Source organism: Siniperca chuatsi, linkage group LG4 (genome assembly GCF_020085105.1).
Source record: "Siniperca chuatsi isolate FFG_IHB_CAS linkage group LG4, ASM2008510v1, whole genome shotgun sequence".
Classification (NCBI taxonomy): Eukaryota; Metazoa; Chordata; class Actinopteri; order Centrarchiformes; family Sinipercidae; genus Siniperca; species Siniperca chuatsi.
This window is the reverse complement of record NC_058045.1, coordinates 24080217-24096048: the sequence shown is the minus strand read 5'-3', so window position 1 is coordinate 24096048 and position 15832 is coordinate 24080217. Positions and strand designations below refer to the sequence as shown.

Here is a 15832-nt window from a genome sequence, read left to right as displayed (position 1 = left end):
ATGTAATTTCTTGGACATCCGAAGCATTCATTCAGTCATTTTTCCTCTCTCCACTGCGTACGAGAAGCTCGCGGCCGCTGGCTGCTGCTGCGCCGCGGGAGCGAGTTGGAATGTATTGACGTCAGAAGGAAGCTGGACACACGCGCGTATGTACATGCACGCGCACGCACGGAATGTTCCGTCCCACTCTGTCTTGTGTGCGTTTCTCTCTGCGGAGCGGGCGCGCGGTCACAAAGCTCGGGAGTCTGGAATGAACTGAAGCAGGCAGCCAGTCATGAGAAAAGTATGTGCACACATTGGCCGCGAACATGGAGTATAATGAAAGAAAACGAGAAGGCGGCGCTGTCATTTTCTACTTGTGAATTCAACATTAAGTGTGAGGCTTTAGAGTGACAGAAAGAAGTAGAACCGTTAGCTGAACAGCAGCAGCTACGGGATATTTGCACAACAATGGTAAGTTGGCACTGTTACTGTATTTTCATTGCTGTCTCTCTTGTCCAGTAGCGGCATTATATTCCTGTGGCGCTGTCAGCGAGGTTGTTGGTAGCGTTTGTTTAGAGGTGTTGAGCAGCAGCCGGGAGCAGGACTACATGCGTATGTGCCAACTCGGGACTGCAGTTGAGGCCAAGTAGAGAACAGCTGGCCTTAACACAAGTGTAGCGGCCCGTAGGCAAGATTACCCAGTGTTTTGGATCGGATAAAACTGTATAGCCAAGGATATCAGTGCATATTAACACGGTGAGGCCTGCCTCCGTCCACTTGGGCCAGTGAAGCTGTGAGAGGGGCTTTAAGCATGTGGGGAAAGGCTGCTGTTGTCTTTAATGGTAATAGTGATGCTGCTGTAAAGTGATAAATAAGTGGTGATGATGATGTTGATAATATGGTGTTGACAGTGATGAGAATGAATAGCATAAGTTGGCAGTGGTAATTGCATTAATGATGACCATGATAATGAAGATGATGATGGCAGCTGACCGTGTTACTCTGGGGAAGAAATGCGACCTTCTGACCCTCTTAGCCAAACTAATGACGGACTAACACACATTTATGTGCACGCACGCACGCACGCACGCACACACACACATACATACATACATACATACATTATGGTTTCCTGTTACCTTATTGATTTGGCATGCCATTTGTGCTGGATGGGTGTTATTTGAGATAGAGCGAAACATCACAGACAATAAAAGAATATTTGACCCATACATTATAATCTAGTCTTCACTACTTAATTTAAACTTGTTCTGTCTTCTCTGCCTTTGTTAAAAGATGTGAAATATCAATATATTTCTGGTCCAGTGCTTGAAGAGATGAGGCATTAGCAGCAGCTGACCTCATCTAAGCCCTTTTCCCTTTGGGCCAAAGGCCAAAATCATCAGCACTCTCATTTTGTCTCATTGTGTTGTCTTTTCTTTGTCCTGCCAGGCGACTCCCCACCAGTGAAGAACTTTGCTGCCCTGCAAACCACCGCCTCCATCTGTCCCTGACACCTTGAGACAACAATTTTCCATCTCCTTTTTCCTTTTATACCTCTCTCAGTCTTCCTGAAACATTCCTTTTCAATCCCTCCTCTACCTTCCTCCCTTCCGAATCCTGTCTTTGTTTCAAACATGGACTCCTCTGGAGAAATAACCTCAGCTCAGGATGGACATCTTGACCCCAGGTGCAGCCCCAGTCGCTCTGATCTCAGTGGACTGTACCATCTGGGTCGGACGTTGGGCAGGGGCCACTTTGCTGTGGTCAAACTGGCTCGTCATGTCAACACCGGGCAACTCGTTGCTGTCAAGATGATTGACAAGACAAAACTTGATGTTATGGCAACAAGCCACCTCTTACAGGAAGTGAGGTAAAGAATAGTAATTATTTGGAAAGACAGAGGTTGAGTAGAAAAGATTAAGGTTAGAAAAGGGTTTAAAAAACAGGCTGAAAAACAAAAGTGGGAGCACTTTGTAGTCAGCTATGTTTTAGGTCACATTTAATGGGATTTCAAACAGACATGCTGATTTTAGACTGTGTGTGATCCATTTGAATCCTATCTGAGCCAAAAATGGAACAAAAAAAGAAAGCTCCTCCTGTCTAAATTTTAAGGTGCCCTGAAGGAGTTGCACCACTCAAAGCATCCTTATTTAAAATTCTATTTAAATTTAATATTTTTAGTTCCTCAGATTACCCCATTAGACAATTATCTCACCACCATTACTTCTTATTTTTAGGTGCATGAGGCTGGTGCAGCATCCCAACGTGGTTCGCCTCTACGAGGTCATCGACACACCCACCACCCTCTACCTGGTCATGGAGCTGGCCGAGGGAGGCGACCTCTACGACTACATCCTCCGCCATGAGGGAGGTGTGGCTGAGGGCACCGCCAAGCGTCATTTCGCCCAGATTGTGCGCGGTGTGGCGTACTGCCACCAGCTCCACGTGGTGCACCGGGATTTGAAGCCAGAGAATGTGGTGTTCTTTCCCCAACAGGGGGCAGTGAAGCTGACAGACTTTGGGTTCAGCAACTTATTCCAACCTGGGACAATGTTGGCCACCAGCTGTGGGTCGCTGGCGTACTCCGCTCCAGAGATTCTGCTGGGAGAAGAGTATGATGCTCCAGCTGTGGGTGAGAAACAGAGAAATGTTGATTTTATTTTATTTATTTATTTTTTGTATCCGGTATTGTTGAAACTGAACTGTTGGTCTAGACCAGTGGTTTTCCAACCTGGGGGTCAGGACCCCACATGGGGTCTCAAGAGAAATCTGAAGCGTCGCAAGATGAATAACAGAATAGAGACTTTCCTCTAAACTTAGCTTATTTTCTGCTGAATTACTGGACAATTTTACCTATGATGAATCATTTATGTAATACAAGGGAAAAAATCACTCTTTGGTTAAACTGGTCACAACCGGTAGACATATGCAACAAGTGACGAGGGGTCACAAGTAGGCATCTCTTTGTTTAAGGGGTCACAAGCTATAAAGGTTGGGAACCATTGGCCTAGATAAGCAAGTATTTGCATTAGTATTGCAAATACTTGCAAGTATTTAATGTGGGTTCTAGTACCCACATTAAATGCACACTCACATTCAAATCATAGCCAGGGGTTATATGCGACGTCCTAGTAATCCTGTCCTGAGATCAGCATTTGAAATGTTGCTATTGAGGATCAAAAACTGTCTAAATCTAAAACCTTATTTTAAGTGAATAAATCCACTTCAGCTTAACTGATTCAATTATTTCCCACCCCAAACAGATCAAACAATCTTAGCTCAAGGTCCATTTATTAGATGTTCTGGTTCTGATCATGTTTGCCGCAGCTACAACAAACTGATTACATGACAAATAGTCCATATGCCCAATTCAGCTGGAGGGCTGTATTGTTTGTAATTGTGCCTCTTTTCATGAGCCTGTGTGTGTGTGTGTGTGTGTGTGCATTCATCACTTTCCATGTGTGAGAGGGTTTGTGTGGCCACATTTGTCCCCTTGACCCTGTGTATGTATCTTAGCATGTGTGTTCATGCTCTGTATACCTTTCCATATTTATGTGCTTGTATGTGTTTGTGCCTGTGTGTATGTATGGATCTGTGTGTGTTTGTGTGTATGTCTGTAAAGGATTAGTCTGTGTATCTGGGTCAGTCTAGGCAAGCCAGCCAGTCATGAGCCAGCTGGGCACGTTCTGCAGTGGAACCAAACACTGCAGCTCACCACTGGGCTCTCACACTGCATAGCAAGCATTTATGTACGTGTGTGTGTGTGTGTGCGTGTGCGTGTGCGTGTGCGTGTGCGTGTGTGTGTGTGTGTGTGTGTGTGTGTGTGTGTGTGTGTAAAAGAGAGAGAAAGACAGATAGCAGAAAGAGAAAGTACCATGCATCACTGTTTATCCATAGTACAAAGGTTGGTCTATACTGCTGGGATCTGTGTGACATTAGAGGTGAGGCAGGCCGATAGATTGTGAGATTTGATTATAGGAACAGAAGGAAAACTGAGGGATTTGGTCTCATGTCTCCTGAGGGGAGACACAGCATGTCCACTTCAGGGAGGCTGGTGGTCTTATCTGCTAAGCTGGACTAGGCTGGCTTTTGGCAGGGTTTGGGCGCTATTTATTCTGGTGACTACAAATGCATCCGCACTGAATACAAATGTATCCCAACTGCAATTAGGAGCTGTTCTTGTGGAAGGACATATGCAGCATTTGTTTTTGTTTACAGGAAATACTGCCTATGACAAGGATGAGTTGCAAATGGGTCAACACGAGTGAAAGTGTTTTTTTAAACGTTCTGTATATGAGATTCTGAACATTAATATAGCAACAAACAACTGTGCTGTGTAAATATATAGTGGAGTAATGGCGTCCTGAGCAGAGAATGACGTCACACCCCCTTTCTGTGTGTTGTCATCTGAGCTTCTCTGTTCTTTGTTTTGGTAGCCAGTCCGGCCGCGCATGCATAGTGGTGCATGTGAGTCCCTCCCTGTGCAACTGTTGGCTTTGCGGAGAGCAATACAACAGCTGTTTCTTTTCTCATCTAACTCGGTGAATTAAAGGGAAAATTCAGCACCTTTTTATGTGGATGTCCAGTCAGTGCTGATGGTAAATGTAGTCCATTGAAGCAATAAATTCCTCAGTGCATGCTATATTGATCCTCAGCGGCAGTGCCAGCGGAGCCGTGCCTGCAGCGCCTACATGTACCAGGATGCAATGTGCGTAAGCTTCTCATGCGCCCGCTCACCCAGCGGGTTTCCGTATAGCAAGTGTGTTTTACGATAATCTGCAAGATAATATTACTGTTTTTCTCAGTGGAGTCTGGTAGGCCGTAGCACCCATTTGTTTTGGTCTGAGATGCTGGTGCTCCAGTGCTACATTTAGTGGCAGTGAATGTCGCATACAGCTCCTTTTTAAAAAAAAAAAAAAAAAAAAAAAAAAAAAAAAAAAAAACAACAAAAAAAAAACTAAAGGTCTGTAGTTTTCTTTTTCTCCTATTTTATCTTGTGATGTTGTCTGCTAATGATGGTCTCGGTGGGGTGGTTTTCTTCATTAAGCAAGAACACATGTATAAAAAGGAGTGGTGATGAAGAAACGCTGCTTGCATGCATCCATAACTTCAACATGAGTCATGAGTTGCATTAGTTCCTTTTTTCATGTTAGTTCCTGTTTCTAAAAACATCCACATGAAGGGCGTCCATTTAAATCCATTTATGTGTGTTATTTTTTTTACATCTTCTGCTTCACTTCAACTCAAGTGCACTTTTCTGTTCTATTTTACTCTGACATGACTCAACCTGTGGATATCACGATTATATCATCACTTTGATGTGTACACTTCCATCACGCACACACCTATAAATATATATGTGTGTGTGTGTGTGTGTGTGTGTGTGTGTGTGTGTGATAATCCTGAGCTGCACAGAGGAAGAGATGTCCCTCAGTGATCTTAGCTTAGTAAGGTGACTCATAAACCCGTCTCTATGCACACTCACACACATAGACTGCTCTCTGTGTCTCTTTGATATTTCTGTCTATAAACAGACTGCTGTTTAGTTTATTGTGGTTCCTTCACTGCTGGGAGTCTTTACAGTATATGTGTGCTTTGTTTGAGGAAATGGTGTGTGTGTTTGATGATGGTCATATGATGCGGTGGAGGAGCAGGAAGGTCCATGGGATATCTTGCCTTCGACAAAGATAAACACTACAGTTACATAATATCTGCCCATGACTGTGTGCACACACATGTGTACAGTTTTTGAGGTCAAAGTGTTAATGTTAGACTTCACATTAAGTTAACAGATGAGAAAATGACTTTAAGTCGGTTGAAGGTTGACACCACTGGTTTGTGTTGTCCTTTTTCTTGGCCAAACGGCCTTTTTTTGTTACGATTAGCACTTAAGATTTAGATTGAACTGGTTCATCCTGGTTTGTCATAGACTAAGGAGGCCACGAATTACAATGTGTATGTATATGAATGTGCTCTGCGTGAAACAGTCTAAATATGACAATGATTGGTGAGTTACGACAGAGAAGTTGGGCTTGGCAATAAAGTCACAGAAAATGTCAGATAAGAAGGGAGGAAGACCTAAATTGGTGGAGTATGTTCTGAGCAGCAGGAACTTCTGCATTTGGCAGATAGTGTACAGTAAGCCTCTCTGGGCGTCAGCTACACACTGTTATTTACACTCTGAGGTGTTAATAGCATTGAATGTGGTTGTGGCATGTGGTTGTAATAGAAAGATTCGCCCAAAGCATTAAATTTAAGAAAAGCAGCTGATGGGCCTGTTTTGTTGTTATGTGGTCCAATTGTCTTTTTTTCTTGGATAATTGAGCCAAGCAGACAATGTAACATCACATAATATTTTTTCAGTGCAGCAAAATTTGAATTTGATGGGAGAAAAAACTGCTTTCTAAAACTGTAAATGGCAGGTTTTGGTGTCAGTCCCATTCTTTAAAGAGCATTTACAAGATGAAGAAGATGATTCAAAATAAGTCAGACACAGTAATGAAGTCTGAGGTCAAGTTGGGTTAGAGCTCTCTGATGTGCTGTCCAGTGTCCACAAAGTGTGATGTATTGAACCACAGCAAAAAGTTTCATTTAGAATAAAGACTTAGACTTTTACACCACTAATTTCTCTGCTACAGGGTGGAGGGTGATGTTTGCTTGTTGCCCAGCTGGGGCAGCACATGGAACCCCCCCCCCAAACATCCAATTTTAGATCAAGGAATAGTTGCATAGCCGGAGAGGTTTGTTTTTTTTTTAGACAAAACCTCTTTGTCAGTGTTTCATATCAACCTGAAGGCTGCTGGACTGTTTATATCAACAAGGACTTTTTCAAAGCTTGCAAAGCCCCAGAACCAGCACACCACCACTAGATGTGTTGGAAATATAACATCATCCCTCTTAGCAACCAAGTCCAAAAACAGTCACATCACTCTGGGGGAAATTTCACAACACTAACGATAAATTAGTCCTTTGGGCACAGCATGTGAGAGTGTGTAAAGGTGCTCTTAAGACACATAAAGGGGACATTAATTGACCACCTTGTTGATTCCAACTACAGATTCTTAATTTTTCTTTTTTTTTAAAAAAACCTTCTATATTGTTTGAAATCATGTTGCATTCAGTGCATAACAAAAAGGGGCACTCATTTTACATAAGAAGATTAGTTTACTTGTCAGGGTGAGTACTACTAAGCCTGTGAAAGCAGTTGTATAATGTCTTCTGTGGCTCTGGAGGAGATTTCTTAAGTTTGAGAAAGTAACCCTGATGATGTCATAGAGTCTTCAACATTTTGATAAAAAAGCCAGCTTTACAAACTTGGTGCTTAGAATTTGAAAGATGTGGGCATTTAAAAGGCAGGGAGGGTCTAACAAAAGACGCTGTTGAGTTGCATTAGGGGAAATGTAGGATCCAGTAAAAATCTGTTTCTTACAATATTATAATTGCTGTTTAAAGAGTGTACAAATATTTTAAGTAACATGTCTTACATTATCCATGAAGCTCAGCTGATTCCCAAGAAATAATGCAATAACAGATCAGAGTGGGATTTTCAGCTGAGCTACTAGAGTCACTAGAAGGTGACTACACAAAGTCGTAAAGATAGTGACAATGATGCCGATATCAGTTCAAGAAAAATGTATAACTGCATGCACAATAAAAGGCAATTATCTGCTTCCCAGCTTGATCAGGATCATTATAGCAGAGTTGGAAGATAATCATATCAGAATAATGAGATTTGTCAAGATCATGAGAAAATGGCTTTATAATTGGTCCAGTACATTGATACAGTAAATTATCAGTGACTGATGACCTGAATGCACTATTCAATTTAAGTTACCGCCATGCAATGGATGCTGGGATACACCGGTTTTGTCCTCCAAATGTGGGCAAAATATTTTGTCTGAACTTGGAGGACCCTTTGGAACGGGGACGGCTTTGTTGACCCCTTATGACGTATTTAGTATTGAAATGCGCATTTCAAAGGGGCAGCCCTTAGAAAGGGCCACAGCCGACCATAGAACCAGGATCATTCACTTCGCTCCTCTTTGCAGCACTGCTGAACTCTCTGCACAAGCTTAACACTTTTATAGTTAAACTGCTTTTCAAAACTAGATTCAGCCTGTCTACATCTGATTTATATGAACTGTGTGTGTGTGCGTGTGTGTGTGTGTGTGGAGTTGATGTTTGTGCTGTCGATGTTTGTGCTGTCAGCAGGCCACTAATGCATGGTGAGAATGTGTGATATTCCCCAGTGAGCAGAGAAAAGTACACTCCCAGCACTCAGTGGCTTCTCCTCCCTGTTGCATAACACTTCTCTAGACTGAAATGAGTGTACATGTGAGTGTACATTGTATGATGAGGACTGAGGGCTGTTGTTTGGACCATCATGAGTACAATGTTGAGTTGAATGTTTATCACACATGGGACTGGTACGTATGAGATTCTATGAATCTGAATGAACTACAGTGTTTGGATTTTTATTGTATTCTTTAAGAGTAGATTTTTGAATCCCTCTGTTTCTGATCTGCTTAGAATATTATAATGAAAACATTTATTTACAAAGGCAGGTGTTTGACAACATCTGGCATTTTTTCAAGTTTTTGCTGATACAGCTGTATATTATATATATATATATATATATATATATATAATAAAGTAGTCCAGATCTCTGCAATGCAGTGATTATCAGTATCCTAAATCACCAATCCTATTACACTATTACATGTGTAATTTTAAATAGTGTGAACTAATTGACAAGTTGATTGCACAGGCAATGATGCTGCATTCTTATCTAATGCTCTGTACCTATATTCTCAGAAAAGGATGTTGATATGAGCCTTTTTCTAAAAACAACTTGATATCAGGGATTTTTTTGTGGCAAAAATAGCAAGATTTTGTCAGCAGTCTAAAATAATAAATGAACCAAAGTACTGAACAAATTGTGTTTTAATCACTTTCTATATATTGACTGCAGTGCTTTCTGTGAAACTCTACGATGACAAAACTGAAAATAGAAAAAAATAGGAAAAAAATCACTATCAACAATAACTTGAATTGGCCTTTAACTGACTTGATAAACAAATGTGATATTAGTAGAGGCAGCTTTTATTAGATATATGATCTGGCTTTATATCTAGTGTCACACGAGGGTTAACACACATGTGAACAGAATGTGCAGTGCTCCTATTTCCAGTATTTGGGAGAAACAGAGACAGAAAAAAAGAAGGAAAGCAAGATCATTCTCAGAATAGCACAACACCACAACAAGCCCTCTGTTTGTTGTGGCCTTCAGCCCTCAGCTCCCTTTACTCTGTGTGTGTGTGTGTGTGTGTGTGTGTGTGTGTGTGTGTGTGTGTGTGTGTGTGTGTGTTTCCTTGAACCGGCCACAGTGTTCTCGCCTGGTTCAGTTCACATGGACCACCTCTCACTGGGCCTGCATGAGGATGAGGGGGGATGAGGGGAAGGAAAGGGAGGAGATGGGAAAAGAACACACTGTCAGCACTGTCGGTCTGCACCAGGAAGCCTGCGTGTGTGGTTGAGTCAGGGGAGAAGAGCACCAAGCCCAGCTGTCTGCAGCTGAGGGCTCACCCTTTAGACACATAAAACTGGACATCCTTGTTACTCATGCACTTTCCTCTTAGATTTTTTCGTTTCATTGAGGAATAACCTAATGCAAACTTTGCTCCGTTACCCACCCTGACCTCCGACCTCTCTGTCGAGGATGTGAAGGAGGTGAGAGAAAAGTTTTCCCGGAATCAATACATAATGCCGTTATTTTGACCTTCATCCAGAGTTGATCCTTTTATGTCTGTTTGTAGGACAGAATCAGATTTTTCACCTAATCTATAGGCTGCTTCAGAAAATGGTGTTTTCAAGTCAAATTCAAAAGGGACAAATATTTTTTAATATCCCTTATGAACTATGAGGCTCACAGAATTCTAAATATGATCTGATAGCAGGGGGATTGTAGGTTATTTTAAGGCCTGAGATGATTTGCTATTTAAGGCAAATTTTTATGCTTTTCTGTGTGTGTGTGTGTGTGTGTGTTCCAGATATCTGGTCTCTTGGGGTGATCCTGTACATGTTGGTGTGTGGAGTCCCTCCCTTCCAGGAAACCAACGACAGTGAGACTCTGGTCATGATTCTGGACTGTCGCTACTGTGTCCCTGAACATGTCTCAGACGACTGCAGAGAGTGAGTACTGATGAATGACACTGGGGTTACTCCATAGCAATGGTTTGAAAAGATTTAGATTCATCTCTGATCACAGCTCCAGAAAAAAAAGAATCATCTGTAAAATACAAAGATTTTACTGTCTTTGCACGTTATATTTCTTGATTGTAAATTGATTCTTCATTTAAAGGCTTATTCTCTCTCAGAGGTTTTCTGCTGTTGAATAGATGTGGTGGGTCACCCTGCCTTAAGAAGCTGCTGACCGTAAAATCATCTCATTAGTGTGTGTTTCAGTGGATAATGTTAGTGTCCTAGTTGTGTCAGATGCTTCTCCACCCTGCTGCAAATACAGTTCTTGCTAAAACAGTGAATACTCGGCTTTAAACGGTGAGTGCTATCGATCAAATATTGGCTTTTGTTTTGTTTCATGCAAAAACATCTGTGTCCTTGAACCTTAAACTGTATTTCAGTCTTGTCAGGGGCATACAAACACACCCCTGGAACAAAATACAACTCACATGTACTCATGTGTCTTCTCACTTCACCTCTACTCCTCGCACCTCCAACCAAAACACACACACACACACAATGTCCTCAGCTCACAGGACTGCATCAGATACATCAATACAGTTTGATCTGCTGCTGCAGCTTTGGAGAGTGAATGATGTAAAAACCTCAAAACACAGTCTTCCAGATAATTTCATTAGCTCACTATTGACTTAACAGAGGAATAATCAGTGGAGGAAGTAGATGGTTCTAAATGAAAATTCAGATCTACATTCAAAAAGCACTGACCCCTTTTACATTTGCTATAAAAATACAAATGCTGGTACAGAGTATCTGCAGATCTTGAAAAGTCTCCTCAAAGGAGGCTTTAGAAGGTATTAAAAAGTCTGAAATATTTTCTCTTGCTTGTCAGGAGTATTAGTTCTAAAATGTTTCTGTATCTGATTGAAGGCTGTTGGGAGACATACATCATACATCAATAAACTAAAAGTGGGGTTGTTTTGACAGTGGATTGTGGGAGGCTGTTCAGTCCTTTTTTGTTGAGTTTCAGTCAGCACCATCAGACCTGTAGTAAACACTGTCACTACTGCTAGCTACTTTAGCTAGGAAGCGTCTAGCTGTGTCTGTGTCAGTATTTTAGCCAAATTTACAGAAACTTAAATTAATTAATCATTTTTAATTGGTTAATCCAAAATATGTGATAATTCTAGGCCATATTGTCTCCAACATGATTTTCCAACATACTTGATGACCATGACCGTGAAACAGCTATTAAACCACATTCTGTGTGGTGTTAAAAAAGATCTTAAAAAGTCTTGCATTTACCTTGAACCCTGCAGATATGTAGGTTATGTCTAGATGGTGCGGCAGGCTACTAATGAAAAGACCAAAACCAACAATGAATTGATCCTATCCTAACAAGTATTGTGTGTGTATCGAAGCCTAATATGTCTTATTTCTCTGTGCCATAGAGCTCCATTGTTGTCCAAAAATGATTAAAAACACATCAGTGAGCCACACCGTTGCACTGAGTGACATGTTCCTTCATTACCATGAACACACACTGTAGTTAGTCAATCCTACAAACATCATTATGGTGACATAAATACTCAGTAGAGCAACAAATGTATTAATCCGTGGCTGAAAATAGTCCCCTAAAGATCCACTATTTAATCCTGTTTGAGTAACGTTTGCTAAAATCTAGAGTGCCCAGCTGTTTTAGGAAATTATTGTTAAATTACTGAAATTATATATTTCTGAGCCGTCTTCAGGCAGGAATGAATAGGCTTGGGACAGAGAGACGTACTGACTGGTCTTTTCATTAAATTCAACAAAACTGGCCTTATCCTTTAAACATGAGCATATATACACCGAAGATGGTGAAATCGGTGGTTTAAAAATACTGAAACATGCCAAATTGGTTAGTGTGGTACAAATTGCAGCATAAAAGAGAACAACCGCAGTACAGGTTACATGTGTAAAACAACAGCTGTATCTGCATGCAGTCCTTGCTCTGAAAGCTCCCTGAATGAACGCCTTTTATACGCCTTTCCAGTTCTCTAGAATGCACCAGGCATTAAAAATAACAACCAAGTGGTTTGTTAGATTATCTGCGGCTGCAAATATATCCTGGAACATCTGAACCAGTACTTGTCATATGACTTAGCCCTCGGTCACATGATGGTCTATTTGATTTCAGAAAAGGAGCAGAATAGAGCAGAACAACCTTCTGGACATTAGAAACTCATACAGGCAATATCAGTAAGATGTTAAGATGTGTGGAGATGGCCTAGATCACATCTAAATCAGGTCATTTCTCTGTGTCAGTTCAGTTGCTGTAATGGCTGATCACCAAAATGTGAGATAAAGCAAGCAAACACCAGCTTATATCTTTTTCATGAAACAATAAACCTTTCTGTCTTTTCCCCGTCAGTCTGATCTCCAGGATGCTCCAGAAGGATCCGTCTTGCCGCGCCTCACTCGAGGAGATCGAGGCCCATCACTGGCTGCAGGGGCTGGATAACGCCCTGCTCAGCCCAGAGGCCCCACCACACTGGCTCTCAGGGGCCCTCTCTCCCAGCTCGCCCCGCTCAGGAGTACCTGAGTGTGGGGACCTGCTCGCCGCGAGGCGCCCACCTCAGCAGGCTTTCCCTGGACCCTGGCAGCCTAGCCTCAGCTTCACCCTTCGTCCACCTCCAGCTGAAGAGCCTCCCGTCACCAAGAACCTGCCTGCGCTACAGCAGATCTGTGAGGAAGAAGAAGAAGAGGAGGAGGAAGAGGAGGAGGAGGAGGAGGAGGAGGAGGAGGTGGGCAGCATGGCAAAAGAGGGTGAAGGTTTGGCATCTTTGTTTGTGGCAGAGCCAGAGAGAGAAGCTGAGGAGATGCTTGATGGAGCAGATGATCAAGAGTACAGGGAAGAGAAACAAAATGAAGAAGAAGAATTAGGAAGCTCAGTGGAGATAATGGAGGAGGAAGAGGATGAGCAGGAAGAGATGGCAGAGATGGAGATGGAAATAGAGAAAGAAGACAGTGGGTGTGTGATTTCAGACCAGCCAGTCAGTCATGGAGACAAGCCGGTCAGTCAGATATCTGAAGTCCCTCATCTGAAGTCATCTCTGCCTGGTTTGGGGGTACCGTGCTGCCAGGGGCAGCCGGACTCCACAAGCCCAGAGGAAGGAAAGGACGAGGAGACAGAACCTAACAACAACACCAACAAACCTCCTCCTCTGCTCCCTGAATCCTCTGTCCCCTCCATCCCTGCAAACTCATGTCAGACTCATTCTGTCAGACTCACTCTGAATGAGAAGGAGGCACAAAAAACAGGAAGAGAAGGAGAACAAGACGAGAAAACGGAGGAGGGTGGAAGAGTTGACCTCGTAACAGACAGATCTCAACCCCACAATGCTTTGGGGACCCGGGATGAGGCTGCCCCAAAGGTGGAGCAGGGGAAACGACATAGCATAAAGCTGCGTGAGAGACTCTTTCAGTTCCCTCTGTGTGAGAAAGCTCTGGCCTTAAACATACCAACACACAACAAGCCCAAGATCCTGCCGCTGGCTCAGTACAACTGCTGCCATGTGCTATAAGTGAAACCAGCCTGGGTGCTGCCTTTGATGTGCTGCTCACTTGGGACATGCAGGCTGCTTAGCAGTGGGCAGGTGGCTGGTTACAGAGCACAAACCTTCTGAAGTGGCAAGCCACTGAGCTCCCTGCTGAGCCTTTCTGCTGCAGAGACCTTGAGGCAAGAGAGCAAAGGCCCTCAGCATGCAAACAACCAGTGTACAGGATGGGAGGTGTATAGCTTCATACCCACAGACACTCAGTTCTAGCATTGTGCTCATGTAATAAACATCGTGTTAAGCTAGAGGTGGTGTACAGCACATTAGTCAGACTTACTAGAACCTCACACATTTGCTGCTGTGTACAAGAGCAGCCATAGAATTACAATGACTAGACTGTGTCCAATCTGTAGCTTAGAAACAATACTGGACCTACAGGAAGGAGGGAGACTAAAGAAAGAAGATGGCAGGAAGAGATAGACATAATGACTGCAACAGTTTTTATTGAATAAGCTATAGTCTGTTTTGTTTGTTTAAAAGGTGCCTACAACGATAAAATGGGTTTCATACTGTACATGGCCATTGTGTCATTTTGGTTCTGACTGTAAAAAACTCTAAAAGTCAAAATGGTCTAGCACTCAGTAGATCCATGATTTCATATTTTATAATATATGAATTAGAATAAACTTTGGACCAGCTTCTGCTACACAGTAGCACTCATTTCCTGTTCCCTTTGCACAACCTGCTTCTCTCGTTGGTTTAAAAGCTCTTAATATAAGCTCAATTAAAGAAAGACTAAGACTGTTATGATATGATATGATATGATACTGTGTAATATATGCTGAAGACTGAGATGATGATATGATTTTCTGTTCTCTTAATCCTAAAGTCTTGATATAATGACTTGTCCTAACTGTATAATACTATTGATAGGTTCATTGATCAGGATGCAGGTCTTCCATTGTATTTTGAACAGTTTTTAATTATACTGAACAGCTTAATAATATTTGATCATAACAATTTTATTTTGGATGTGCAGAAGTTGATTTTTTTTTTTTTAGAACGTGACAAAGATATTAATTCTCTGAAGAGATATGCGACTTTGTGCATGTTATTACTGTTATTTATCACAATATACCTCCATGTGTCTTGGATCTGACAGGACATTGTTTTTGTGTAACTGTAAGTACCTTGAGGTAAACCACTGAGTGATGAATTGCACACAGTACGACTAGCTAGTAGCTTTCTACAAGCAGTATCCGGGGACTGATGGAGAGACTTCTTGGTCATTTAGACCAAATGACAGTGATATGTTATTGTGTAGCTGAGGAGTCCCTCTGTATGGTATTATTTTACCATATAATGCCTCTGTGTGTCATATTTTCTCATACACACTGTATTTTTCTCTTTTGAAGCGGAGACAAGAAGTGTAACATTTAGTTTAGTTAAAGAAGGCCAAAGCTGTACAATAAGCTACATCTTCCTCCTATACTTCAACAAAGCTTATTTACAACAAATTAGATTTTTACCTTGTGACCTGTGATGGGACGGCCCCTGCCTATATAAGGAGCGGATATCACGTGAAATCTGATTATCACTCATTTCATCAGCCATGGAAGCATAAAATCTGTGCAGAAGAGGGATAAAATCCCATTATTTGTTCCTGTGTGATTGCCGCCTGTCTCTTCTCAGTGTGTCTGTGTCTACTGACCTGCATTGTAACTAGGACCACGTCTCTATGGAGCCATGAACTTATTTTTCTGTATTTATTTATTAAAATGGATTAAATCAACAGGATGAATGTGTGCACTGTGCTGATTTTATAGATAATGTGGACATGGACACGGTACGGTGTACCGTTTCTTCCCCACACATTGGAAACTAAAATCCCCTTCTTGACAAGGCCGGATTACCAATCAGGCAACTGGGGCCCCGAACCCCCAGGGAACCCTAAATCCCCACAGTAATTGTATGTCAATAAATTGCATGTGTTTGAAAATGTGCACCACTAAAGCACAATATCAACTGAAATGATAGGTAATAGGATACACACACTAAGCACAGAGAGTAGGAAGAATGGAGGGCCAATAGGGGCCCACAGTTTATTTTTGCCC

General features: G+C 42.1%; 1 protein-coding gene across 2 annotated transcripts; it reads left to right on the top strand.

Annotated features, from left to right (window-relative positions):
• Nucleotides 1-152: 152 nt before the first annotated feature.
• On the top strand, nucleotides 153-15510 carry snrkb (SNF related kinase b). 2 transcript variants are annotated; one of them, XM_044194636.1, is made up of 5 exons: nucleotides 153-283; nucleotides 1432-1852; nucleotides 2220-2614; nucleotides 10032-10173; nucleotides 12593-15510. In XM_044194636.1, the coding sequence occupies exons 2-5, from the start codon at nucleotides 1617-1619 to the stop codon at nucleotides 13743-13745; spliced, it is 1926 nt and encodes a 641-aa protein (XP_044050571.1). In that variant the 5' UTR covers nucleotides 153-283; nucleotides 1432-1616; the 3' UTR covers nucleotides 13746-15510. The 2 variants fall into 2 exon arrangements, with proteins under 2 accessions (XP_044050571.1, XP_044050570.1); XM_044194635.1 differs by having other exon boundaries at nucleotides 183-453.
• The last annotated feature ends 322 nt before the right edge of the window (nucleotides 15511-15832 follow it).

What these genes read in the sequence shown, in the direction of transcription:
- snrkb (XM_044194636.1), top strand. Translation starts at nt 1,617, where the DNA reads ATGGACTCCTCTGGAGAAATAACCTCAGCTCAGGATGGACATCTTGAC. An exon ending in CACCTCTTACAGGAAGTGAG is followed by an intron (nt 1,853 to 2,219) that starts GTAAAGAATAGT and finishes TCTTATTTTTAG; the next exon opens with GTGCATGAGGCTGGTGCAGC. An exon ending in GTATGATGCTCCAGCTGTGG is followed by an intron (nt 2,615 to 10,031) that starts GTGAGAAACAGA and finishes TGTGTGTTCCAG; the next exon opens with ATATCTGGTCTCTTGGGGTG.